The 27,671-nt window shown below is 38.9% G+C and overlaps 1 protein-coding gene across 4 annotated transcripts in view; it reads left to right on the top strand.

The window, feature by feature from the left end:
- The window catches only part of ARHGAP21 (Rho GTPase activating protein 21), a 123,635-nt gene that overhangs the window by 22,199 nt on the left and 73,765 nt on the right, over positions 1 to 27,671 (top strand). Inside the window, exon 1 of one of the 4 annotated variants that reach the window (XM_052804424.1) lies at positions 12,199 to 12,338. The exons of the other annotated variants lie outside the window; for them this stretch is intronic. Within the exon in view, the coding sequence (XP_052660384.1) occupies positions 12,255 to 12,338 (84 nt within the window). The 5' untranslated portion in view covers positions 12,199 to 12,254. Of the gene's footprint in view, positions 1 to 12,198; positions 12,339 to 27,671 lie in introns of those variants that run through there. 4 annotated transcript variants of the gene reach the window in all.

The following is a 27,671-nucleotide window of genomic DNA, read 5'->3' as shown; positions in this document are numbered from 1 at the left end:
TTACATAGTGCTTTTCATATTCTGTCTAAAAATATGTTCAGTTTTCTGAACTCTAGATATAGTTGGGATTTTGGATGTACTCCTTGCTTCAGCATAATATATTTCTGCTTTTAGCATCTGCCTGTACTTGACTGTTTTGAATTTCCTTGCTAGATGCTTAGATCTGTCCATTGCTGAGATAGCAACCTGAGCTCCTCACTTTGTAAATGCCACTCCAGGAGCTATGCCCCATAAAGTGAAGTGCAACACCACCTTTGCTGTGTCAATGTTTTGTGAATTTGAGCTTTTGCTCTCTAGAAAAGCATGCTTTCTTTAGCTCTTTTGTTGTTGTTCCTTACAGACAAATAGAAAATGGTGAAAGTAGAATTTAAACTATTGGAAAGTGAATGTTGGTGAGAAAAAAGTTTGTTGTTCCACCTGTACTCATATAATTTTTTGACGAGAATATGGCTGTAGGCCTTTTCTGACTTAATCATTTTCAGTTTCTATGGGTTTTTTTTCTAAAGGATTCACATGAGCATTATAGGATTGAAATGTATTAAAAGCACTAGCCTATAGTTCTGCAAGTTTCTTTTTTACTTCTGATGAGAAGATCACAATCTCTGCATTTCTGTAGGACAATTTGAGAATGATAATACTATAGGATTATGGAAAAAGTATGAATGGAGTAGAGAACTGGTTTATTGTCCAAAAAAAAAAAAAATTATGTGGGATGTAGCTTGTGCAATAATAACTGCATGCTGAAGGAGTGGAAGGCGGTACGGTTGAAAAGGCAGGGCCCGTGTTCTTCAGGCAAAAGGTATGGTAGGAAGCAAGTGATGTAATGGTGTGAAGAAGTAAGAATTCTTGAATCTGATTTCTTTTGTGCATGCCATCAGTTTGCCTGTCTGTTCTTCTACAGTTGCTCTTGAGCTCATTGGCCAATTTTGGTCAAATTTCAAGGCAGGAGAAAGGTCTGAGAGATAATCAAGTGCCTGGAAGTTTGGGGCGACTTAGTAGCTAGACACAAGAGAAGCCCAGGTTAATGCTTCACACTGAAGGTGAGATGGGGGAGCTCTGGTGGCCAGTCAGCACATGCGTGACTGCTGTCTAGCCAAAAACCTCATTCTTTCCTTTATAGGGGATCTGATAAGAGGAAAGATGATGAGGGAGAGATACAAGATGTATGAGACCAAAGTCAGTTCAACTACTCATGTAGCAACTTGATATGTTTAATTTGATTCTAAAATAAACCTTAAGCCGCCTTAGAATTCCAAAGCTTGCTGGAAAATATCTTAACTTCTTTTAAAGTGTATTTTCTTCCAAGTCATTCCACCTTTGGATGAATGAAGGCTTTAGTGAAAGGACGGAAACTTGCACAATGGTGGAGAAAAGCTTTGATCAAGTGTACGTATTTTATACAACAAAACATACTGGAAGTGATTAAAGTTATTTTCAGAATATGTCAGATGACTTATCTGATAACACTGTGCAAAACTGGGCTTGGTCTACATGGAAAAAATGATGGAGAAACTGAAGGAAAATTTGGAATTTTGAATTTCTATTGATTGCCTAAATTGCCTGGAGAGACTACAAGATAGGTAGAGTTTGTAGAGTTTAATCTTTGAGTTCTTTTTTAAAAGTAAAGACTAGAGTTTGAACCTCTGAAAACGTGGCATGAGGAAGCAAGGTGAATAGGGTCTAAACTAAAATTTTATTTTTAGACTTGATGTATGGGGGTAGAGGTGTTTGATCTATTTTGTTTGTTTGTTTGAGGTACCTCAGCTTCATCTGGAGGGGTTTATGATGGTAAATTCCATTAAAATTTGTTAGGCTAGCCTCTGGCACTGTGCAACTTACTAAAATTTGGGGGTAGTCAGAAGAGAAAGCTAGACGTAACAGTCACCAAGCTGTATTAGTTAACAAGCTGGTTTTATTTAACTCTTCTTCACTTAGGAATGACAAGTGGTGATACTTGTTTCTCTGCTGGGTTCTGTAGCTAGAGTGGGATAGGAGTTCTCTCTACTGCATTATGTGGACTGTAATCAATACAACAAGTTATTGGACAGCTTTGAAAATCTAACCCGTAGTAGCTTTATTTGGTAGCATGTTAGCTACTATATTTACACTTTATCCCCCTACAAAAGAAAAGAAGTGCAGATGTGAAGAATGTTACTCATTAGTAATCTAATGCCTTACAATGTGTCGCCTGTCCATACATCTAGAGGAAAAAATGTGCTAACGAATGACTTTTGTTTCCTCCATGGCAAACTTTAGGTTTCTAGTCACTGATGTTCTCTTAAGGACCCTCTTTTTATATATTCCCTATCTATAGAGAGTGATAATTTTTAAATGTCATGTTTTTAAAATTTGCTTGAAAGTAGGGGTCCTGCTGTAATATTTAGGAAGAGTTAGGCTTCAAACTGCAGTGAGTAATTCAGTACTAATAATGCTTCCAAGTGGCATCTTTCTCTATAACGTTTGCATTAACACTAAAAATGTGTGAGTTCTACTCAAGCCTTAAATTTGAGACCACAGGTGGGAACAGGAGAAAGACATTTGGAAAGGATCCTGTGAAGAGTACTTTGAGATCTCTTTTGGTGTGGTGGTGAAGTGGCCAAGGAGGGTGTTCAGCATGCCTGGGCCTTGCTGGCTGGAGTGTAGCTGCCTTTAAGGGTTTTGCCGTAAGAGCTTAGAGCTCTTGCTGCTATGGGAAACCTTCAGTGAGGTATTAAGGAATGTACCCATAGACTGTATGTAATGTTCACTTACAGCTTTTTTTCTAGGGTTTTTAGGATATGTGTACCATGACTCTGATCATAACCTGATTTTCAACAGAGCTATTCTAAAACAAATTTACATTTTCATTCTGAAATCTAACACCTTGAAAAACTAGTGCTCAGTGTGAAGTTGGGCACTGGTGTTTGAGTCTTTCTGATCCAGGCAGTGTTCTTTGTTGGAATTGAAGCAGAATGGAGATGTACTGTCTCTTCTCTTTCTTGACATGAAAATGGTGTATGCTTAATCATTACAGCACTAAAATTCCAGTCTCCTCTTCTGCCTTTTTCATGAATTTTTTTTTCTACGTGGATATGTACAGAGCAACAAAGGAAGGTAAAATGGTAGGATACTACAAAGGTACAGGGGAGAGGTAAGACTGTAGATAAATAGTGCAAAAATACATTGTGAACTAAGATAACATTATTAAAAATAGTGCTCTGATAGTGCAGATGGCAAAGCTTAAAATCATGGAGATTGACCATCTGCAAGGGTAAGTTATCATCTCGCATAAACATGTTTTTGTTACTCAGTACACTCATGGAAAACCCCCCTGTATGTTTAGAATAGCAAAATAAAGATGTTATATGAAATATAAGATTAATAATACTACGTAGTACGTTTTCCAGCATGCCAAAAATGGTTTTCAGGGTTCGGGGTTTTTTTTCAGTTCAGTCAGTAATGTTAGTTAAGTGAAACAAATGTTAGAAAATTCTTAATTGTAGTTAAGATTAGACTTAAGCTTTCTGTTGGAGCTTACCTTTCTGACTGACTGCTCTGTACAGTCCCTTTCTTGCTCCGCCAGTGGACTGCCTTCTAGCTGAGGGAAGAGGAAGGCAGGGGAAGCAAAGGAGGTGGTACTTTGCTAGCTGAGAAACTCGAGTTGCTTCACACATGCTCTGGTAATTTTAAGTTAATGAGGATTTTGTTTCCTCATTTTAGCTGGCTTCAGGAGGAGGATGGCTACTCTAATGGCCTGTTAAGTGAGGCTTGCTTAAATTCAAAATCCGTACTTTGTGTTGAAGGACAGTCTGCTATTCCCTGTGGAATGTCAAAGTTGTATTTTGAAGTAGACCATCTAGGGAAGTCTTTGAGTACCCAATATACTAACTCAAATATGAATATTCCATTGAGAATGTCTTGGTGTTGAATAGTTCTTGTATTTACAATCAGTAATAATTTTTAATTTTGGTTCTGTTCTTATGGTCTTAGTTCAGAGAAAGCAGGAATACACCTTTGTTCTTATGAGGCTGGCAGAGTGTCTTCCTATGTAGCATGACATAGGTGTTGCTTTCTGGGAACGTGTTGCAAGAAGCTCAGGCAGTTCTTGGTACACAAACAGTTCAGCCTTCTGAGCACCCACCCCCTGGACCCAATAAGAGGTTTATTGGGCTGTAAATTAAGGTGCTTCAGTGTGGTCACAATTGGTGATTAGCTGTATCCAAATCTTGTATTTAGAGATCGCTAGATTATTGAGAAGACTTAACTATATTATAATAGATTAGCTGTGTAAATAATGTCCTAGTACATTGAAAGGATTTTCTCTATAATCACCAGAGCTGGCACTATATTTTCCCATGTGTTTCTATATACATTAATGTATATTCATATCTCAAAATGGAAGTTTTAGGGTTCTGAAGCCAAATCTTGGTCAGGCAAGTAACTCAGTTCTGGCTTTGGGCTCGGATCAGAAAATAGCAGAGCTGATTGCATGGCACTGCAGCGTAGTGAAGAATGTGAAGACAACAGGAAGTACCTATTAATATTACCCCTGTGGTGGGGCTCAAGCCATTTGTGGACCCATGTGTGTTCAGATAGGATCACTCTACTGTAAACAGCCTTCTTTGAAAGAAAATGTGTGCTGTTGGTACTAAAGGCATTAAATTTTATGTGATTTAATTTACATGCTTTTACCATGATTCCTGGGGCGGCAGGGGATGGGGAACCTCCTTGCTCTCTAACCTGATTATGGGTGCATCATTACCACTTTGTACAGTATGTCTTCTAGAGATGCATATGTAATTTAGACACTATTAGTAATGTAGTTTATAGTTGTTGTTTTCATGAGGAAGAATTCAGTGGTGGTGGTACATTATGGTAGCAATAAGCATTGCAGTATTTTTTTTATGTTTTGGTTGGACATGAAAAAATTACCATGGAGATGAAGTTCAAATTTAGTCATGTTGTGTTTGTTCTTTGAGTGGAGATGATGTAAAATAACCAGGTAAATAGTACTAATGCGATTTAAAATGCAGTTAACAAATACACTTGTGTGTTAGTTTTTCTTGGTTTTGCTTTTTCATCTTCTGTTGACATATAAAACTAAGGATAGTGAGAGTAAGTGAACACTGAAACAAAACTGATAGAGTTGCGTGGACACTGGGTTAGACAAACAGGAATTTCCATAGGAGCATACCATCTTTCTTTTGTAATCCAGGAATTTGCAGGTGGAAAGCAAGTGATCTGTTCCTGTGAGACATTGAGCTGTAGGTGATAGTGATGATAGCTTGAGAAAACTTCTGCATTCTCATGAGTTGGATCTCATTAACACCGTAAACTTTACAGAAGTGCTTAATGGTATCACAGAAGTATACTTTGCATGTGAGTACATATTGCTTGTATTTCTTATTCAGTCCCACTAAATTTGGCTGTGTTTCTTAAATAGAACAGTGGTAGAAGCTTGCTTACAGTTTCTAAAGATTGCCAACTGCCTTACTAGGATTCAGTTTGGGAACTTGTATGCTGTTTTTTCTCCAGTATATTCATTTTTGTGGAATAACATACAAAATGATGCTTTCCTGTAGCTGAAGTTAGTAAAAAGTCAATTCTTATTTGAGTACCTGATCATTCTTGGAAACAAAGGAAGAAATCTGTAACTGAATAGGTCAGATAAAGGGGAAGAGAAAATGCATCTTGTATCATTCTAAACAGAAGTTGGTTAGAATAAGAAAACACCAGACTAGTCCACTGAAAATGGCTGAGGCTAAAATCCAAGGAATGGGCAGTACTTCAGCTTAACTGTTGAACTGGTAGCTCAAGAGGAGTTTTTTCTCAGTCATGACTCTAACTCTTGACAGATCAATATTACTATCCTATATCCTTCTTGGAAGCAAACAGGATGATGATGAAGTTGTCTGAGAGTGGATGCAAGAGGTTTTTGAAGAGTTAAGCAGCCAAACTGATGAGTACCTCACTTTGCATGAGTCTTTAAAATGTTCCTGGAACAACTGTCTTTATATGATTTGTGTTGTGAATTTCTTTGCAGGGGAGCTGTGTGTGCTCACAAAATTAATCACAAAAATACGTTGCTTGATTAATCTAATGAGCTTATATGTTGATTAAAAATATAAGTTGCATTTATGCAGAAGAAAAATGTCAGTTATGCTAGTCTCAGTTATTTTCTTTTGCCATTAGTTTCTGATGGAAGAGTGGTAAGTCTTGTGTACTTCCTTGGTGTTTTAGTACTCGGACTAATAGGAGAACTGTAGTAGACTGGTACAAACACGTTAAACAGCCTGAAATGATACTGTGCCAGCTATTCTAGAGTTGCATTTTTTTCCCCTAAGGATATCTGTTGTGTTTTTAGTTCTATTAACTGTATTGCATCTTAAAAAGAAGTTGATAACAGGGAGAAGGAAACACTCTAGGTTTTGTTTTTCTTTTTTAATATGGAGAGAGGTGGTGTTTGTATTTACCGTTTTTTTTCCTTTTTTAATGGTCACAGCTTTTTGTAACAATTCCAATGATAGGAAAAAATTCAGAATGGGAACTGTATTTTGGCCTCTTCCTGCTCTTGACCCGGTTTGTAGGAACTTTTCTCATTGTCAGTCTTGTGAGCTGAGCAATGGAAATACTCTGTGTTTTTCCAGACATGCCTTTCCTTTTTGTTCTTGTGCACTTCTTAATTTCATTTACTTAAGCCAGATTTCCTTTGGAGCTTCACCATCATCATTATCAGTCTACACCTTGTTGGTAACTTCTGAAATATATTTCAGTTGCTTTTGAAATTCTTTTTAAGTAATCACTGTGTACAGCTGTGGTTAATGGTAGCAAAGGGGATTGAGAGGTACTGTAAAAGACTTCTACCTCTTCTATATTTGGGACAACAAGGGTGAACAAAATCTTTTCCTTGCTAGGAGCTTGTAACTTCTGGTGGAAAATAATTGCTTTCCATATTTCAAAAAACATCTTATCTGGTGTGGAAGAAGGGAGGAACCAATGAAGATGCTATTTGTTGCTTGTGTGTGTGCATACTTTGTTTTATTTTTTAAGTCATTAAAATGTCAGTATAAGGAAGAAAATATTTGTTGCTTGGTGTAGAGTGCAGCAAAGCCTTTGTTGTTATACTGGACAGTAGTGCCACTGGAATTCCTGTTACTGGCTCCAAGTGTGACGATTCCTTAACTGGATAGATGAAGTAATAACTAGGTTTGCTTGTAATGGGACTTTCTCAGTTCACTTGTGTTCTCAGTCCAGTTGTTGTTTAGTGAAGTACATTTTCCATGCCTGACTCTTAAAAGATCACTTTAGAGAGTCATTTTTATGCATTAGCATATATAAGGATTCACAGTGCTTTCTTACACAGGCATGTTCTCTAGTGACAGCTTGACTAGAATTAGCTTAACGGGGGAAAAAAAAATAGTTTTCCTTTACTCAAGGATTTACCCTTTCAAAGAACTTGGTGCTGTAAATTCTGAATGGCATCTTTTGGGGACATACTTCAGTGTGTGCTGATGATGTGATTGACTCCTGCATATGGCTTGCATATTTGGTTGTGTACAAAAAGTATCTGGAGTTTTTAGGAAATGGAAGCCCTTCCTTTCTGTGAGTGTGAGCTGTGTTTCTGTTTCAGAAAGCTCACTGTAGTTTTTAGATAGAAGTCTAGATACTTGAGGGGTATATTTTTTAGGAAGATCTTGCTCCTTCGCTACTGTTCCTTTTTAACCTTCCAGAGTTTGTGTACAAGACTGACAGGTTCTGAGAAATAACGAGCTGAGGAAGTTATGTTTCTGACCTAGGGTTTTTTTGCTTAGTTACCTCAAAATATTAAGATCCTAAACATGCAGTTTCTAATGCCATGAGAAAACATTAGACTTTGTGACAGGCAGTCTTTGAGAGGATATGATGCTTTGGACAGGCCCTTACTTTTTTAGTTAATAAACTGCATAATTGAACTTCAACTTTATTGTGGTCTTGGAATTTTAAGTGGTCTCTTCATTATTTTAGGGGGAGGAAAACTGACCAGCAGAACTTCAAAACCTGAATGTTGTAATCATCTTTTTTTCAATCAAGGCTCAGTGTATGACAAGGAGCTCTTTGGGCAATTGGACACTGAGAACTTTGGAGCCTGCTAATGTTGATGTGTGTCCTCCATCATTCTCTAATTATGCAATGAGTGCATCTTTAAATGCTCTGCTGACCTTTTTATACTCCAAATTGGAAATTCAGTGTGGAAGCTTTGCTTTTTGTGGTGGGTTGACCCTGGCTGCATGCCAGGTGCCCACCAAGCCGCTCTATCGCTCCCCCTCCTCAAATGGACAGGGGAGAGAAAATATAACGAAAGGCTTGTGGGTTGAGATAAAGACAGTTTAATAAAGCAAAAGCAAAGGTTGTGTGCGAAAGCAAAGGAAAACAGAAGATTTTATTCTCTAATTCCCATCAGCAGGCTATATCTGGCCACATCCTGGGAAGCAGGGCTTCAGTACTCATAGCGGTTCCTCTGGAAGACAAATGTAGATAATGAATGCCCCCCTTCCATCTCCCTTTACTTAGCTTTTATAGCTGAGCTGATGTCATGTGGTATGGAATATCTGTTTGGTCAGTTTGGGTCAGCTGTCCTGGCTATGTCCCCTCCCAAGATCTTGCCCAGCCCTAGCCTGCCAGTGAAGCGGGGGTGGGAAATGTTGGAGAGACAGCCTTGATGCTGTGCAAGGACTGCTCGGCAGTAGCCAAAACACTGGTGTGTTATCAACACCTTTCTAGCTACCAGTACAGAGCACAGCACTATAAGGTCTGCTGTGGGGAGAATTAACTCCATCTCAGCCAGACCCAATACACTTCTAAATTTTGGGCAAAACTTTATAAACTTTAAAAAAGTTTAAAATGTTTACAACACAATTATTTTTGTTTTGGTTTTGCATTAAACTTTTTGAAGGCAGGCATTAGTAAATTGAGTGTTGAAGGCAAAAAGGGAAACCCTCTGTTTATTGTATGCTTACTTTAAGGAGGTTCTATCAATTCTTGTGCACTTGCACAAGAATTTTCTAAGCAGAATCTCCTACGCTTAGTAACCACGCTTAGGAGGAATAAATAAGGTCTTCCAAAAAACACGTTAACAGTAAAAGTAAAGTTAGAACAGAGGAATGCTAAGCTACTGGAATTTGATCTAACCTCCTACCAGGAAGGAGATTGTCTCCTGTAAATGAGAGAGCAATTGCCAGACTAGCTGAAGATTATCAGGAGCAGTTTTCAGTAATGGCAGATCAAATTTACAAGTACACAGACTGACTTAGAGGAAAATTCTGAGAAAGAGTCAGTTTTAAGCAATAACTGCAACTTACTGTTAAAGGTGCCACTCTTGCAGCATTTTCTGAGCTCCTTCTTTTATCTAAGGGAGTTCAGTAAAGACTCAAGCTTGCAAAAACTTTGGTTCTCACCTCTTTCTATGCCTATTAGAATTTACAAGCATTTTGATACTGATTTTTGGTGGCAGCTGTGAGGCCAATACTGATTGTTTCTGAAAATGTTGTCCTACTCCTCTATATTGTTGTTCATGTTTTTATCTACAGTATTTAGGTGCTTTTGCATGAATTGCAGTAGTACATAAGTATTGGCCAGATTGGAGGGGGAAAAAAAATATTTTTGTTTTAGAATTTCCTTAAAACAGATTTGAAAATGAATGCCAAAAAGTAACAGGTTAATAATGGCTGCTGATTTTATGGGAAGAGTTGCACAAATTTGTTTCTGAGGTTTAATGGACTTTTTTTTATATATCATACTGTACAGTAGGAGGCTTCTAATATACTATGTTGAATACTTTATTAAGAGTTTGAGTACTTTGTAGGGAATAAATACTGAGTAATACTTTATGGATCTTAAAGTAGATAATTGATAATGAAACTGATCACTGCAGAATTGTACTGAAATACTGTTTAAGAAGAACCTGGTTGATGTTGGGTTTAGTAAAGAACAGCAATCTTCTCTGAATTTTCCAGATCTCCCTTCCCCCTTTCCCTTCTTCCCTCTACCTTATTTAGTTGATGACAGTGTTTTTCCACGGTGCAGCTAATGTGCAGCAGGCCGCTTTTCCAGCCATGTGTCGACTGCCCCACACATTCTGCCAGCATCCCTGCCGCTGGTCCTGCAGGGTGCTGGGTCCTTCCTCATTCCAGCGTTGCTGTCCTGGAGACTTTGCTGCCTCATTCTCCTCCAGCATCTCTGCAGTAACTGCCCACTCCGTAAGATGTTCCCAAACATTCTCCATCTCCAAGATTTCTCAAGCTCGGATAGTTATGATGTCTGTTGTGAGGAAGTGTATCTGTTCCACCTAGTAATAGTTGCTAAGCAGGATACTTCTTGTCAGCACAGGCTGCTTCAGCTCAGACCATTTGACTTGTACAAGGAGATTTTATTGTTTTAATATCTCGAGCTCTTTAATCCCTTTCTTAAGTGCTTTTTCTGAGGCCACATTCATTTTGTGCCATGTTGCACTCATATTAGTTGTCCCTTTTTTGTAATTAGGTGTTGTAAGGATAACAGAGAATCTCTGCAATGTACATATTAAAATGAACCAGAATAGATTTGTTGTACATGACTGTGTCTTGGAAGTTTGCAGATTGCTCACGTTGCTGAGAAAGAAAGAGGTTGGCTTGGACTCTGGCATTAATTCCCAGGGCCCTTGGGATGAGAAATTAGAACAAGATTTTTTTTTTTGTTTGGTTTGCTTAAAACAAATGAGGCCTTATTTGTATAACACTCTCAAAGTTAGAAGCTGCTATTTGGCCACACCATTTGTTTGACCCTCATGTACAAGTTTGTTTTATTTCCAGGCTGCTTTTATAGCACAGATTTCTTTCACATTTCAAGTACTTTTCAGTCGTTTGGCTGTTACTGAACCAAAGGGTGAATTGGCCACCTGTTCTGTAGCTGTTTCTCCATACTTTCTCAAGATAAAAAAAGTCTTTTGCATCTCACAGATGTTCTTCTTTGAGGCAGAGCGTGAGTGCTGATGCAGACAGAAGGCTGCCCTTCTCATATGCATCTCATCTCCTGTGTTGTCCTTATTGTGCTTTTACTGAAGGAGCTGCTGAGGCTGGGAATGGGGGCACCCTGAGCCCTGTTTTCTGCAGGGCTGTCTCTGCTTGTTCTTTGGCTTCAGGTCAGAAGGTTTGGGTTCCTTCTTCTGTCAGTAGATTGGGATCTCAAGCACACTTTCAACAAATAACACATTCTAGTTTTAAATTATTTTGAGCTACAGCTGGTAGATAAACCCTTGTCTGTCTGTTTCTGAAGCATTTGTTAGTTAATTGTGGTGTTTAAACTGCAGATTATTGTGGTAAGTTGTTTCTGTGAGTAGTTTAGTAGTTCATGTAATCATCAGGTAAAGTGTGTATGTTTCTGTGGAAACACATTTCCTGTGTTTCTGAATCTCACCTTTGAAGGGGAAGGGGGAATACAAGGTAGGCAGTCAAGACACAGAAGGTGAGGTGCATGCTGAAATAGGGTGGTGGTTTGCAGATTGCAAAAAAGAAATATGTGAAGGAAGAAAGAAACTTTTCCAGTATTTCTGCGGTTTCTCAGGATCTCTCTGGTGTTGCATCTTTCATTTTCCTATCAATAGGGCTGTCATCCTTCATTACAAGAGGCAGACAGAGTTTCTGTGCAATGCTAATGGTACTCTGATAGGTTTAAAGGGGAGTCTGCCATTTAAGACCCTGACGTAGATGAACCCATTTAATTTTTATGAAAACTGTGAAGTTCTCCTGACTTTGAAAAGTTGCTTGTATTGTGCTGTGTTTAAAATAGTAGCCCTAAGCTTTTGGGTCTCATGAAAACACAGAAGCCATCATTATAATTGTACCTAAGCAAGTTTAAGATTCATATGATATCAATTATTATACTAAATTGTTGGTATTCAGACTGGTTTCAGCAGCAGCAGAAATGAAAGGACGGCGGGGGAAGAGCAAGCATTGTTTGTGTGTGCCTTTCTGTGTTTGCTTTAGTGAGATGTCTTAGGATGTTCTTATTTCCCCCCCCCCCTTTTTTTTTTCCAAGAATGTGTAATTTGGCAGCTTCAGAAGTATTATTTTGAAGAATGTTATGCAGTTCTGTCAGTTTATCTTGTTGAGTTGACACATGGTTGGGGTGGGAAGGGAGACTGAACAGGAAGGAAGGTCCTTGTTCCTGAATGTCATTTACTGCATAGCGCTCATATCCTCGAGGATCACCCGGACAAAAGCTGAGTCAGAGCACAGCAGCAGTCTGCGCTATAGCAAGACATGGCCCAGTTCAGGATTTTGAACTGGATGATCAATCACAACTGGAGTTTCCTATGTAACCTGTATTGTGCGTGGAGCGGTCAGGTTTGTTGTTTGCTTATCCTTATGTGCTTTAATATGATTGTATAATTTAGTATAAGGGGAAAAACAAAAATGCTCGGTTGATCTCTTCTCCCTGCCCCCAGTCCTACTGAGGATGTAGTATTAGAAATGTTGTCATTTACTAAGGGAGTTTTCTAGAGTTATTAAGCATACAAAGCATGCTTTGACTATGTATTTGCTTTTTTTTAACACTTTGAGTACTTTAGATTGTTCTCTTAGAGTCTTAGGCTGTGAGGGGTTTTACTTCATGAATTGCACAAAAAGATAAGTATCACATACAGGAAGGGGGAGATATGCCAGCATAAACTGCATTTTTAATAAATATGAAGCTGATTTGTTTTCCTGTTTTAAAAGGACTCATACATCTTGGCTATTTCAAAATACTTGATCATGAATATGATTTAAAAAAAATAGTGTGAGGGGAAGTTGTTACATATTTTTTTTAAACATACAGGATAAAATAAATTTCCACAGGATATGGACAGATTTAAGTCTAATTGACTGACTTACTGCAGAACTGGAGGAAAATAAAAACCCACCTGCCTGGATTTTGAATGGAAATGTTTTAAACTAGAAGCCACTTACTAAAGGATTTAAAATACTGTATGGAGTTGTAATACTACTTTCAAGGTACTCTAGGTATTACCTGTATTTCTCATATAACATTCAATCAGTCAGTGAAGAAAATTTATTTTATTCTTCTGTGGGGTAAGGGGAAGGTAAGCACTTATTACAAAGTTGCAGTTTCAGTACAGTAACTAGAGGCAGGTGATTCAGAAGTATTCCCACCATACATAGAAGTCATTTGAAACAATATGCCATTTAAAATACAAACAACCCCTGTATGTCATGTCTGTACTGAGACTTCTTAGTTGGGAAAATAGATTGCTGTGTGTTGTTGTGGGTTTGGTTTGTGTTTTTTTTGTTTTGGGTTCTTCCCCGCCCCCCGCCTTGGCTTTTCTTTTGGAGGGTGTTGGGGGTTTTTTGTTTTTTAAATGATGCACAAGGTGATTCACAATGGCTGGGGTTTTTGAGTCATCTACTTAATGTTGTAGGTTAAGAAAGTCTCTTCTGTTGAATTCAAAAAACCAGAGGAAACTTGAAGCATTTTCTTAGAGTCTTAATTTTCACAGATGCTTAACTGTTTCACTAAATTTGATCTAGTTTGCTTACACATATGTAAGAATTCACCTGTATGGGTAAATTCAATATGACAATTGCTTCCCATACTTCAAAGAAATCAAGAAGAAATAAGAAAAGGCTTGGCTCATGATGTGGGCAGTCCTGTGAAGTTTTAAAATGAGTTTGATATAACTAGAGGGAAGGGAAAGGGGGATTGTTTATCAAGCAGATTGAAGTGAAAGCTTTAAAAAAAAACAAACAAAACCCCAAAAAACCCCCAACATCCCCACCGCAGCCCCACCCCCAAAATAAAACACCCCACCCCCCAACCCCAGAACAGGGTTCACTTAACCTAAAAACTCTTACCAAGCTGGAAAGAAAAACCAAGCCTTAGATCAATATACTTCAAATTACTTGCATGCTTGAGGTAGAGACGTTGCTGAACTGTTTGATCTTGCTAGATCTTATTATTTAAGTAGAATATGCAATTGCTGTGTTTGTTGGGTTTTGGTTTGGTTTGTTGTTTTTTGTTTTTTTTTTTTAACTGAAGTTAAAAGTCCCTGTAAACTACATATTTTAATCAGTTGCTGTTGATATTTTTCTTTGAAATGAAGCTGAAAGTTCATTTATGGGATATTACAGTGCAGCCACTTTCTTCCTAATGCATTGAAATGCCATGGCAGAAGTGGAAGCAGTCACGCGTGGTGAGAGAGGCATGCTGCTTCATACAGCAGTGTTGCTCTCCACGTTCTTCATCTAGCAGTGTCCAAGCACGCTGCTGGTGAGAAAAGAGATGGGTGACCTGTAAAGTCTGAGGCTAACAGCTCTTTCTTAAGCGTAACCTCAAAGCACAACTCTGGTTTGGCTCATGGTATCCTTGAATTAGCAGAAGTTATGCAGCTTTTTTGGTGATTTCCATCCGTCTTGACCCCATTAAAACATCAGGGGATGAACTACTGCTTGTGATCTGAGAGCTGAGTTGAAGGCTTGCCTTATAGGAAAACAAGTTTTATTCTAAAGAGTCATCAGAAATATATATTCAAGAAGAAAATACAAACTTACTCAATTGTCTGTATGTGTTACTAATAATTTCTCAAATCAGGTTACAGAGTCTTCTAAGGATTTCTTTTGTTTTTACTGCTCACCCACCCACCCCGCACATACATTTCCCAAAGTTTGGTTTTTAAAACAGGAAGCGAACAAGTATGAAATAAGCAGGAATATTTTCTTCTGTCTACTATGATAATTTAGATTTTAGAAGAAGTACTTTCACAGTGCAGCATGAAAGTTACTATGACTGCAGACAGTTGCCCTTTGCACTCTGATACAGCAAGCTGTTGTGTGTATCAGAACGTTTTCAAAGGATATGCAGTGTCTTGTACTAAAACAGAAACCTCTAAAATCAAATTATTAGATGATGCAAATCAGTGTAGTTCTTTTGACATCAATGAATTACAGTTTTTAGTTCAAACCTTAGATGGAATTGATGGCTATCATGTGGTGATCCATGAATAATCACTCAGAAGCCTTCTGCGGTAATCTAAGACTACAAAAATAAACCAGATTGCCTGCAATTTTTCATCTTTCACTCTTTGTTCATGGGACAGCTTCATTACCTATCTTCTAATCTTTCTTAAAATGAGTTATTTCAAAGTACCAAAGTGTCTTGCTTCTTTTTTGTGTTGCCTGTGACTTGTCTTGTGGGATGTGGGGTAGATGCAAGTGTGAGAGTCTTATGGGCAATTTAGAACTTCAAGGTGGTTGCAAATGTAGGATTAGTGAAGGAGAGTAGCAGGTAAAAAGCTTGTATCCTGTGGGAGACCACTGTAAATAGATTTATGTGGAGATTTGTGTCTGTACTTACCCAGACTGACCCAACAGTGTCATAGATGATTAGTCCTATTATTGATATAGTCTGGTCTTGGTAAACAAGGAATTTTTAGTGCTTTTTCTTAAAAAGAGAGAGAGAGAATGTCTTCAAAAGTAAAGCTAAGGCCAATTTTTTTTTCTGTTGATAGTCTGGTGTTTATGGAGTTGTAGTCTGAGAATCGTAACTTAGTATGCTAGCTGAGGTCCAAGTAAGAGGAGTTCTTCAATAAATGTATGGAAGTGCTAAGTAATATTTTTCTCAGTAACATAACAACTAGGTTCATCTTCAGTAAGGTACAGAAGCAGCTACTACCCCCACTGTCCTTGTAAGGGCATCCTTTATCAGCCTTCGGCATGTGGGTGAACTCCTGAGATGCTTGGTATCTCTATTCACCTTGTGGCCATGGTGGGATTTATTAGAGCAAGTATGTTTAAAACAGTAAATACCACTTCTTCAGATGGTTGGAAGAATTACTGGTAGGTAATATAAAGTAGATGATACGACCGTTTTGGTTTTTTTCTCCTTGCATCACAAATACCTTGCTTTCAAGTGTTAGATAGGGAACAGTAGGCCACAAGTTGAATGTAGGTTGTCTTCTTACCTGCAAACAGCATAGGTCATCACTGTGCTCTAAGTAGGCTTTTATTAGTTTGAGAGCAGATCTTCTCATGTGTTGTTCTCATTGGTTCTTTGCTGAACAACATCGGGCTTTTATTTTTTATCTTGTTGCTACATCCTAACCTCTAAAAGTAACAATGATGTTCTTTCAGCCATGTAAATACTTAAATCTTGGGTTTCTCAGCCAGAGAGGTATTCTGCAAAGTTCTGTAAACTTACAGTTGGTCAAATTTCATTGCACTGGGTGGGCCTGACCATGGAAGTTGTTGGGCTTGGAGGAACCTTCTCATAAGACTATATTGATGTACATGAAAGTACGTTAGTATGTTGTGACATTATAGCAGCCAAGATCTCTAATTTCTATTTTTTTAACTTGAGTTCATTATTGCAGGCTATATTTTCTGTGAGGCAGTATGTGAGAATGAGATGTTGCAGTGCAAGCCCGGCTCTCACATTGCCTTCAAGCCCCAGAACACAGCAGTACTGCAGCAGCTGCTGCACTGCAGCTATTTCCCTTCCTTCGGAGAATCTCCGATAACACTAAAAAACCTTTTCAGTCTTCCAAATGTGTCACTTGGAGGATGAAATAACAAAGGCGGCTGCATTCCTTGTGAGATATTTGCAGCTGATAACGGTTTTGAAATGCGATATTTATGTTATCTTACTGTGCTCTTACTTCTGTTTATCTGCTGCCTCGGGGTGGGGGGAATATGATAAAAATCTTGTCTCATAGCAGTGCAGGGTGTGATGTTTTCAGTTTTATTGAGTAAAAGGTGTAAAATCATCACAGGAAATAGCTGGTGGCTTTATTCGTTGTGGGAATTCACATTGCTGGAGAAACATTTAGTAATGTTCAGAAGTACAGGGAAGTAACTCAGGAACAGTGAGCAATTCAAGCTGTAGTAGTAGGCATGCAAAGACAGGTAGTTCTTAAAGAAACAAATAGATTTGTGTTAAAATTTATTTCTTCTCTCTCCCCACCCCAACCTCCAGAGAGAGATACAAATGTAGATTTAGTCATCTACATCCACCATTCCTTACTGGCATATTCAGTGCAAACTGTGAGGAAGTATGCAGGTCACGTATGATTACATCATAAGTCAATGTTGAAAAGCTGCTGGATTTGCAGCTAAACTGAAAATCCTGTGGGCAACTTTCTCCTCTTTATCCTCTTAGTGATATCTCACCTCTGGGCAGTAAGATTTAAGGGTTTGGTGTTTGGGTTGGTTTTTTTTTTTTCAGGTTAATGACTTCACAGTCCTTTTTTTAAGCATCTTCCTGTGCATTCTATCTTTATAATTTAAGTTCTTCACTGAAAAAGCTGCTTTTCTTCCTCTGTTGTGTATGTGCAATAAATTACAAATTTAGGATTTTGAAATAATTTAACTTGGGTGATTGGATATGTGGCTTTGCATCTGTGTATGCTAATTTTTTTTTTTTTAACAAAACCCAAGCCTTTTCACTTCTTAGTTTAAGGCTTTTAAAACTTACAGTGCGTTGATTTGCACATTATATTGTATGTTCAAATTAAATATCTTGAAACACAGGACCAGGATTATTATATTTAAGTGGTGAGTTTGTCTGCAGGAGTTTATTAATAGTCTCTGTATTAGAAAGTTTTAACACTGAGTAGCTCAAGCTGTATATTTAGAGGTTATTTTTGAGGGAAGCTGTGTATGTGGGGATGTAAAGGATCTTGACATGTTGGTCTTACAAGGTTTGTGGTGTTTTGAGCCATGTTCTCTATGTTAAACTTCCTAAGAAGTTTAGGCTTGATATGAATAGTTCTTCTCTCAAGTCAGTCGTTCTTAAAACTCTCCCCATGTGTCTAGGTTAATCTTTTGCAAATGGAGTCAGACTCTGGAATAACAACTCGCAATAACAATGTTTTTAGGGTGACAATTTGGATTTTGACATTGAGGGTCAATTCCCTGATCTTCCAAAGTTTTCCTTTCGGCTTTGGGCAGCCCAGAGACACATCTGTTAAGTAGAGCTGCAATATTGCAGAATTGAATGATCTTAGCAGCTTGAATTATCAGCAGGTACGATGACATGTTTAGGCAGATGAAGTGGTGTGGCTAGTCTCTAAATGATTGCATTTTCTTGTTTTTAGAACAGGAATGAGCATACTTTGTTTATGGTGAAAAGTTCAGTAGCTTCAGTAAGAGAAGATCAACCTCATATTCGATAGAGAGCAGGTGTAAGGTATATTTCTGTCACACTGCTGAGCCCACAAAGTAAAGCCCTTGCTCAGCATTGTAGCTGTATCATAGAGTAGCCTAGTCCAAGCCCAGAGGTTTGCCATAGGGACAAAGAGGCTGTGGAAAAAGTGGGTGCTCTCTTGGGTGGTTTGGCCAACTTAAACTGTGTCCATTGTAGAGCTGATAATTTTTTTGAACGAAGGCAGTCTCTGGCTATGGTGGAGAGAAACAGTATGAACTGCAGGAAACATTAGATAGTTTCAGAACTGACATTAGTTTAAAGTTGTGGTGCATCTGGTTATTGAAATGGAGTCTGCACAGATTGAGTTTTGCTCTGTGCAATGAATTTGTTTTTCTTAATGGTTTCTGCAAAACTGTTTCACATGTAAATGGGTATGTTGTAATAGTCTGGTGAGTGTAGTGGAAGCTATCTGGTATGTTGTGTGTTTGATAAAGTCCGTGTTATCCTAGAAAGCAAAAGAGTACAAACTTCGCTGCAACTCATTCCTATTTTTTCAGTAGTGTACTTTGGCTGGGGACACTGGCGGTGTTTCTTATTGTTCTCTCCCCATTTGTAGGAAGCAGAGTGGGTCATGGGGCGGCTCGTATTCTTTGGTCTATCAAAAAGTTCCCATAGGCTGAAAGAAGCAGTGTAAGGCAGCCCTTGACAGGCAATGACTCTGTGCAAACCACTCTTTATCACTTCTGTCAGACTTCTGAGAAGGTTCTTTTATCATGCATGGAATAACCTCAAACATTGCTTCAATGCTGAGGGGCAGAAGCATGCTTTCTTCGTCTCCATCTCTGATATTTCCAGATTAGACTGTAAGGTGAGGACAAAGCATTTCCTATTCATAACAAGCAACGACAGAACAAGCAGAGAAGGAAAAGCTTCAATTTAGCTAAATTAAGATCACATGACATTTTGCTGTTATGCTACCAGCCCTGCAGATGTTTCCTTTCTTTACAGTTTAAGGATGTAGCTATTAAGAGGGGAGTCTTTTGCTAATGAGCCTATAAGAAAACAAGGAAGCTCTCAATTCCTTTTTGTTTTTAATGTTTTTCTGACTAAATTTAATACTATGAGCTCCATGTTTATTATTGTAAACACTAAATGCAAGATATAAACAAAAACATATTGTTTGCATCTCTATCCTGTGAAGTCCCTGTACTTCTTACTCTGTTTCTTGGTGTTCTTGCTTGAAATTGACTGTTACTCTGTGGAAGTAAAAGGCATGATCTACACTGAAGTGCATGTCATTAGCTTTGAAAAGAATCTTGGTAAAGTAGTACAGTTTTTGGATGTGGACAAGGTACTAGAAATGTGTGTATATAGGCGCACATACACAAAATACAGTATACTTTTGTGTGTGTGTATATATGTATAAAAATAAAATAGTTGTATGGTAGATAAGGATAATTTTAATGAGTTGAAGTATGCTAAACTTGCTAGTATCTAGTGTTTAAAGGGAGAGCTGATAAGTTTATGTATACATTTGCATAATTCGGTGACTAGGTGCTAAGTCTGGAGAAGTCCTGTTTGAGCTGTGGTGGAGCACTAGTCATGCCAGACCTGATCTTTCTCTTGGTGAAGTTAAGAGCATACTGCAAAAAGTCCAGGTATCAGAACTACAGTATAAGAAAACCAGAGCTTGTTCTATTTAAAAAAAAAAAAAAAAAAAAAAAAAAAAAAGCTACTTCAAGTCTAGCCAGACTTGGTAGGTTGGGATTCTCCCTGCATCGAAGTAGAAAAACTTTCTGGATCTCCCCTGGCCAGGGAAGCTGCATGTTTCTTTCATTCAAGGAAGTATGTCCAGCTAGGCTCAGTTTACAGAGCCAGTTGGTGTCACTGCGTAGTTTAATACAGAGCCAGGTAAACTGAACAATTTTCAGTTGAATGGACACATGGAAGTGACATTCTTGACATCATCCTTTTTCAGACTGACACATGTCACTAAATCCTAAAGTGGTTTGCCAGTGTAAAGCTAGTTACTTGTGTTGTGATGGAGGGACTTGATTTCAAATCAAGAAGATTAAGTTTTTCAGGCATAGGCATTCTCTAACCCTTCTTGCTTTTCTGTATTTGAGTTCGGGGGAGAAATGCATTATAAACATGTGAGCATTTTAAGGTGAGGGAGGAAAGTAAAGGTTGCTGTAGACAGCTTTCAGCTTTGCTTTTCAGGTCTTGTGGAGCAGTGATGAGACTTGACACGAGCACCATCGTGCTTTACCAAGCAGCCTTTCATGAACAGTAGAGCACAGTAAGGAAAGTTTAAACTGTGTAATAAGCTGCATGTGTGGAGGTTTTTATTGTTTGTTTTCTGTGTATGCCTTGACCTTTTTGAGAACTGAAATCCTTTATCTTGAAAATACTGTTTCTCCTTTGAATGATTGTGTTTACTACAACAGTAGTTATAAAAGTACACAGAAACATGTGTCCCTCTGTCCTTCTTCCACCCCCAAGCCAGCTCTGTAGCCTGCATGGTGCATGGCAGTAATGCATGTCTCCTTCCCTGTGCCTCCCAGCCATCTGCCATGCTGGCACAGACACTTTGTTTTTGAAAGGTTGCAGATTTCTCACTTCATACATTCGGAGTAGTCATGTATTGCTTTCTTGAGCCTCTCCTTACCTGGGCTTGGTTTGAGGACATGATTTTATGTATTTTATTGAATTGGGTTATTCAGCTCCAAGATGGATTTCAGCGCCTGCATTGGTGTCCTCACCAATTTCTGCTGCAGACAGGCAGCCACTGCCTTTGTAATTGAATTAAAAGAATATTCCAGGCTTGTATTCCATCTGGGTGGGATTCAGACTCCTAAAAGAAAGCGGTAGGTTTGCTGCCAGGACCACCTCCTAGCAAATACCTGAATTAACTTTGGTTAGTCCCCCAAAAAGGACCTGCTGCTGTGGCCACCTGGGCTTAGTGCCCTAATGGCGCATTAAAATGATAAAAAGCGGGCTCCTGTGAGGGAGACACCTAGACCTGTGGTCACACTATTGAGTGATGTTCACATTTTTATTGCCTTGCCCTTGCTCTGAAATGTCTCGTCTCGTTATGGTTATCAGCAAGACCCATTTGGGGGTTGAGTGAGGGAGAGCTGCTCACAGAGACCACCTTGCTGCTGCTGGTGGCCTCTCAGGGCCCACCTGACGAACCAAGGTGAGCAGCAAACATGGAGAAATGGCATTGCCCATCCTTGTCCTTAGTCTTGTGGCAATCGCTAATAACTTACTTCTGTTTTCCTGTTGTTTGATATTGAAACTTCTTTGTAGTAACTTTCTCTCCATCTGGAATCATAAAGGATTTGGATGTTCTAGAGAGATAGTTTAGTTCTTCGGTTTGTTTGCCTTTATTATCCGTTCCAGTTACTGCACCCCCCTCAGCTGCAACTCAAGAGAAATGTTAGTGTTGGGGAGTCTCAGCAAATATCCTGCACTTCATGTATAAGTAACACCACCCCATAAGAGATGAATGGGCTCCCCTGGTGACTCTGAGAGCTGACACTTTCCTGAGTTTCGGAGTTGGAGAAGTTGGAGAAGTCTTCCTCTGGAGACTTGATTTTTCTTTTTTTTTTTTTCTTTTTTTTTCTTTTTTTTCCTGCCTTCATGAAGAGCTGCTGCATGGAAGAAGAGCTGTGCCTCCCAATTCCAAAAGGAGACTATCTTCTGCTGTTAGCAATGGCCCCAGAGAGAGGGCCCTGACTCGACCAGTTTTATCTGTCTCTGTGAATGCTATCTACTAATGGTTGTATGTGTGAGGACTCATGCTCTGTTTATCTCCACGTCTCAGCTTTCTCTTGTGGTGAGAGGGGTTCTGTAGCTGTTTGATCTTTTGAGCTTTGAGGGCTTGTTTACAGGTTCATTTCCAGTTTCAGGTGCTTCATGGCAAGGCAGCCTCCTCTTGATAACTACTGAAAACAGGCTCAGCAGTTACTAGCATTGGGCAACCAAGTCCTTCCTGCACCTTTCTTAAATACATAGCACTGAAGTGGACAGGATGGAGACAGATACCTTCTGTCTCATGCTCTGAGGGTCTTGCTACCAGTCAGTAGGTCCAGCACAGTCTGTTGGGTGGGATCCATTTCCCTGGGGCCCATTCTGCAAAAGAATGGAGGAATATTTAAGGATGTTCTGGAGTAAGAAGCACTTTCCTCTTCTGTGCTTCGGTACGTCTCTGTCTCAAACTGCCTGATTCTTCTGTTCAGGGTATGCTTCCGCAGTGTCACTCTGTAGGTAAAGGCTAATTCATCCTGAACTACTTTTCACTCCAATCTGCTGTGTTGTGGTCGTGTCTAATTTTAGTGAAGTGCTGTTAGTAAAAAGTACATGTCAGCACATCGTAAATGTCAGCAATTACATAAATAAATTGTATATACTGTTGTGTTGTATATGTTGTACTATGAATTTGTAGTGCATGTAAGTTGTATATTGAGAGTTGAACTCATTATTGGACAGAGGGAAGCTTTTATTAACATTATAGTGATTTATTTCTACTTAGCAAAGTTCTATTTGACATATGAACAGGAGGTGATTACACTTAGCCATGCCTCACTAATGTTTGTATTTCTAAAAGGTAGACAAGAAAAAAGATGTGCTTTCTGAATAAATTAGAAATCACGGGAATGCTTAATGGCAGGTTTGAATGTGATGATAATTTAGTTTGAGAAGAGTATATACACAAGAGTCAGAGATACTCCAGTTTGACACTCAAAATACTGAAATGTTTGGGATGATTTGTTAGTAAACTATACAGGCTAATTTTGGTGTTAGTAAAGAAGGGGCAGCTTCTTTGAGTGACTGCTGCATTAATACCTTTGGAACTTAGCTTAAAGTTTCATAACAAGTCTAGCATGTATAGCTGTTAAATATTTAATTGATGTTTTTCCCAATTTTTTTCTCTGTCTCTTCCTTTTTGCAAATTCTAGATGCCTTTTTTTAATGGTGTCAGCTAGCATCAAAGATCATATATCTAGGATTTTTATAGGTTTCCTTTTATCCCACCAATTTGGCAGACTGATTTCTGACCATCAGCATGGTTTTGGAGATAGTCATGGTTATACCTTCTAGCTACCTTGTGAGGAGAGAAAATGATGGAAGACTTCCTTGAGGGAAGGATGCTGTCAGTACATATACTGCCAGGTTATACTTCCTGTCTGAATTTCTATCCTTGGCAGCATCCTTCCTACCCATTTAGGGGAAGACTACAGGATTTTGTTGAGCATAAAAGTCAGTCAGAAGTTTGAACAAGTGGATATTTGACATGGAGGCCTAAAATTGTTATGTAGGTTTTGGGTTTTCTGCATTCCAGTTTTCCTGCTGGCCTCTTTGCAGGAATTTTTTTTTTTTCAGTAAGGGATGAACATATTTGCTGAGGCTGAAAGTGATGGAACTCACTTGTTTGTTTTGAGGAGAAAGCTGTGTCCTGAATACCTGGAGGATGGATTTACTTAAGGTGTCACCTTTGTGTCAGTAATTACTTTCTTCTACTGGGAATGAATTAATTTTCTGTAAGGTGCTGTTTGTACATTCCAGTTTGATTTAAAGACATTAGAAATGTTTTATCTCACCAGGGCGTGAGACTGTTTCAGTATGTGATCATAGTATTTGTCTTTATAAACATGACCCATCTCCCTTGAAATCTTTGATGTATGAGCTTGAGAACTGAAACGAAAAGACTCACTTTGCACCTTGTGTGAATGATCCTGCTTTTGAGGTGCTAAGATAAAACATTGGCTGGCTTTCTCTGGGTGCTGGATATACCTCCCTATACTGCAAATGAGGATGGAGATCATGCATCTCAAAGAAAAGTTGTATAACCTTTTCTTTGGCTGTCTTAAATGTCTGTCTTGTATATTTATTAAAGGAAGTGTTACATGTTTTAGGAAAACAGAGGAGCTGTGTGTTTTGGAGGGTTTGTGGTTGTTTTCTATCGTATCAGAGGACCAGGGAACCACCTGTTCTCCAGTGGATTAAACTTTTACTCTGAGTTTGCTTATATGCAGGAGTCCAGGTCTGTGACCACAGGAGAAAATAAGGTTCAAGGGGACATGTTGTCCTCTAGGCATGATACATTTCTTTGCTTCATCATTTCTGATCAGATGGGTGTACCAAAAAAAAATTTTTTTGGAGGTATATATTTATTGTTGCTTCATTTGACTTTGTAAGCTTCTAGCAAAGGGGTTTGCAGTTGTCTATATGGTTGAGACTAAAAGGGTCACTGGCTTATTATAACTTTATTTAAAAATCTCAGTGGAAGAACCTGGTTATTAATGAAACAAAGGCTGACTTGCAGTGAAACTTGCCATTGTTCTGTGGGTAATGTTTTCTTGCCCATAGAGGCAGGTTTTTTCCTCCCATTCTGTAGCCTTAGCCAGAAAGGACCTTTTTTTTTTTTTAACTGTTACCTTTTTGAAGGAACTTATACTTTGTCACATTAAGATAAGATCAAACTGTTCTAGAAAAGCCTCTTTCTTTTTTCTCTGAAATTGCAGATTTAACAGGGCAGTTAGCTAAGCGATAGCTAGTTGGGTACAAAAACTAGGGAAAATAAATTACCCAATACAAGAAATAGCACTGTTTTCAAGTGAGCCCAGCATTCATTATAACATTTGGAATATCCTGTTGGTGTCTTGGGATGATTTTAGGGATTAATAACTATATTCAAGATCCTTTTTCACTCTGGCTTATGTCAGTAGTTAGTAAAATAAAAAAAAATTCTATGATGGCTGTTGATTCAATAAAATCAGGTAACATCAGCCTATTTTCTGTTTAGCATATGTCCATCTAGCTCAACTGCTATTTCAGGTATCACATTTCTTGGTAGACTAGCTAAAAGTTGAACATTGCTAAATGCAGCTGAAGCAGGCCCTGCTTAGCACAGGCTGTCTCCATGCTCTTATTAAGGTATTGATAGGTAAGTCTGCTGGTTGGTCTGCTGGGGCTTTTTTTTGTTGTTGTTGTTTTTTTCTTTTAAAGTACAGATTTAGGCTCTAGAAAATGTAGTTTGGGTAACCCTTACATTTAAAATGAGACTTTTATTTACATAATTTATTTGTGAAGTGTTCTATATGGTAAAAACAAACCAAAAAGATTTTTAAAAAGTGTAGAGCAAATCTGGATGCCAATCCTAAGTGTCTTTAGAAAAAATTTTGAACTTGTATACTGAACACAAAGATAAAATAAAGATGAAAATTGATTACTCACACCAACTTTAAAATGGCTTGAATGATTTTTCAAGAATCAATAGTGCAATATATCAATTATTTCTTGTGTTCACTGTTATTCATCTCTGAAGACAGTATTCAGAACTCAGAGTATACCTATTTATCTGTTTACATAGTCAAGAAGACAGTTCTTTATTGATAGCTCGTATTGCAATTACCTATGACTGTCACTTAAGGATTTTTAGCATGTTCAATATAGGTCTGTCTGTAAATTGATCAGAAGATTAAAAATCAGATGGGCTTTGGAGAGCATGCAAGTTGGATGTGTTCACCTTTTTTTAAATTTTTTTTTTAGCCTGATATAATGGGAATTATTGATTTGAGATTTATTTTTAATTGGAAATAGTATAATTTACAAACATCAATGCTATTTACTGATTTTACATAATTCTGTTATTGTGTGTTAAGCTTCCAGTGATTCATGTAGTTCTTTAAGATGCCATCTGATTTTTCATGGATGCTTTCATTGCTCAGAAAAAAGGGTTAAATACAATATTAAAAACAAAGTATGCATTTTAGAATGCACTTAAGCATCTGTTTTATGTCCTTGTAATTGCATATAACAGGAAATGATGCTTTGAGATACTTTGTGCAGAAATGTTGTATAAAGAACTCCTGAGGGAAATGATGCTTGAATAATTTTTAATAGCCTGGGATTCTTCAGTCCTTGAACTTGATTGTATGCATTCTGATGTCCCTTTTGAGCATTGAATCTATTAGAGAAACAAACATACAGATCTTCAGTAAGGAATATGGCAAAATAATCTTTGGTTTGTTAGATTTTATATGAAATGGAAATAAAAGAAAGCATTGTGGTGGGTTGACTGTGGCTGGAGGCCAGGTGCCCACCAAAGCCACTCTATCACTCCCCCCCCGCCCCAGCTGGACAGGGTGGAGAAAATATAACAAAGGGCTTGTGGGTTGAGATAAGGACAGGGAGATATCATTCACCAATTACTGTCACGGGCAAAACAGACTCAACTTGGGGAAAATTAACTTAATTTATTGCCAAACAACCAGAGTAGGGTAATGAGAATTAAAACCAAATCTCAAAACACCTTCCCTCCACCCCTCCCTTCTTCCCAGGCACAGCTTCACTCCTGGATTCTCTACCTACCCCTTCCCAGTGGCGCAGAGGGACGGGGAATGGGGTTACGGTCAGTTCATCACATGTTGTCTCTGTCACTCCTTCCTCCTCAGGATGAGGACTCCTCACACTCTTCCCCTGCTCCAGCATGGGGTCCCTCCCATGGGAGACAGTCCTCCACAAACTTTTCCAACATGGGTCCTTCCCATGGGCTGCAGTTCTTCATGAACTGCTCCAGCGTGGGTCCCTTCCACAGCGTGCAGTCCTTCAGGAACAGACTACTCCAGCGTGGGTCCCCCGCGGGGTCACAAGTCCTGCTAGAAAACCTGCTCCAGCATGGACTCCTCTCTCCACGGGTCCACAGGTCCTGCCAGAAAACCTGCTCCAGCGCGGGCTTCCCACGGGGTTACAGCCTGCTTTGGGCATCCACCTGCTCTGGCATGGGGTCTTCCCTGGGCCGCAGGTGGATATCTGCTCCACCGTGGACCTCCATGGGCTGCAGGGGGACAGCCTGCCTCACCATGGTCTTCCCCACCACGGGCTGCAGGGGAATCTCTGCTCTGGTGCCTGGAGCACCTCCTCCCCCTCCTTCTTCACTGACGTTGATGTCTGCAGGGTTGTTTCTCTTACACTTTCTCACTCCTTCCTCCAGCTGCAGTTTCTGTGCTTCCTGCAACTTTTTTCCCCTTCTTAAATATGTTATCCCAGAGGTGCTTGGAGCCGGCTGGCATTGGCTCTGTCGGACATAGGGGAAGCTTCTCACAGAAGCCACCCCTGTAACCCCCCCGCTACCAAAAGCTTGCCACACAAGCCCAATACAAGCATTCAGTTTTCATTCTCTTGAAGTGCAAATGAGTCTATCCAAAAGACAAATCACCTTAAGGATATGAGATATTTATGTATTCATAACTTGATTACTATCATTTTTGGCTTGTAAGGAAAACCATGCAGGAACTCTGTCTTCAGTAACATATTCTTGCTTATGTTAAACATCATCTGTTTCTTGCTTGCTATCTTGCATCCCTGTTTTATTTGTGGTTTTGAAAACTTTTCTTGTTCCTTTTTAAAGCCTTCTCTGGCAACGGATATTCTGGTGGGTGTGCTGCGGTTGGACATGTCACAGGGTTACTCAACAGATGTTGACTCTCTTTTCTTTATAATTCAGAGTCTATCTTGTTCTTAGTGGTAGCTGA

The sequence above is a fragment of the Harpia harpyja genome, chromosome 1, assembly GCF_026419915.1.
Source record: "Harpia harpyja isolate bHarHar1 chromosome 1, bHarHar1 primary haplotype, whole genome shotgun sequence".
In the NCBI taxonomy this organism is placed as follows: Eukaryota; Metazoa; Chordata; class Aves; order Accipitriformes; family Accipitridae; genus Harpia; species Harpia harpyja.
Note: the sequence above shows the minus strand (reverse complement) of the source record. Positions and strands in the feature narration are given on the sequence as shown.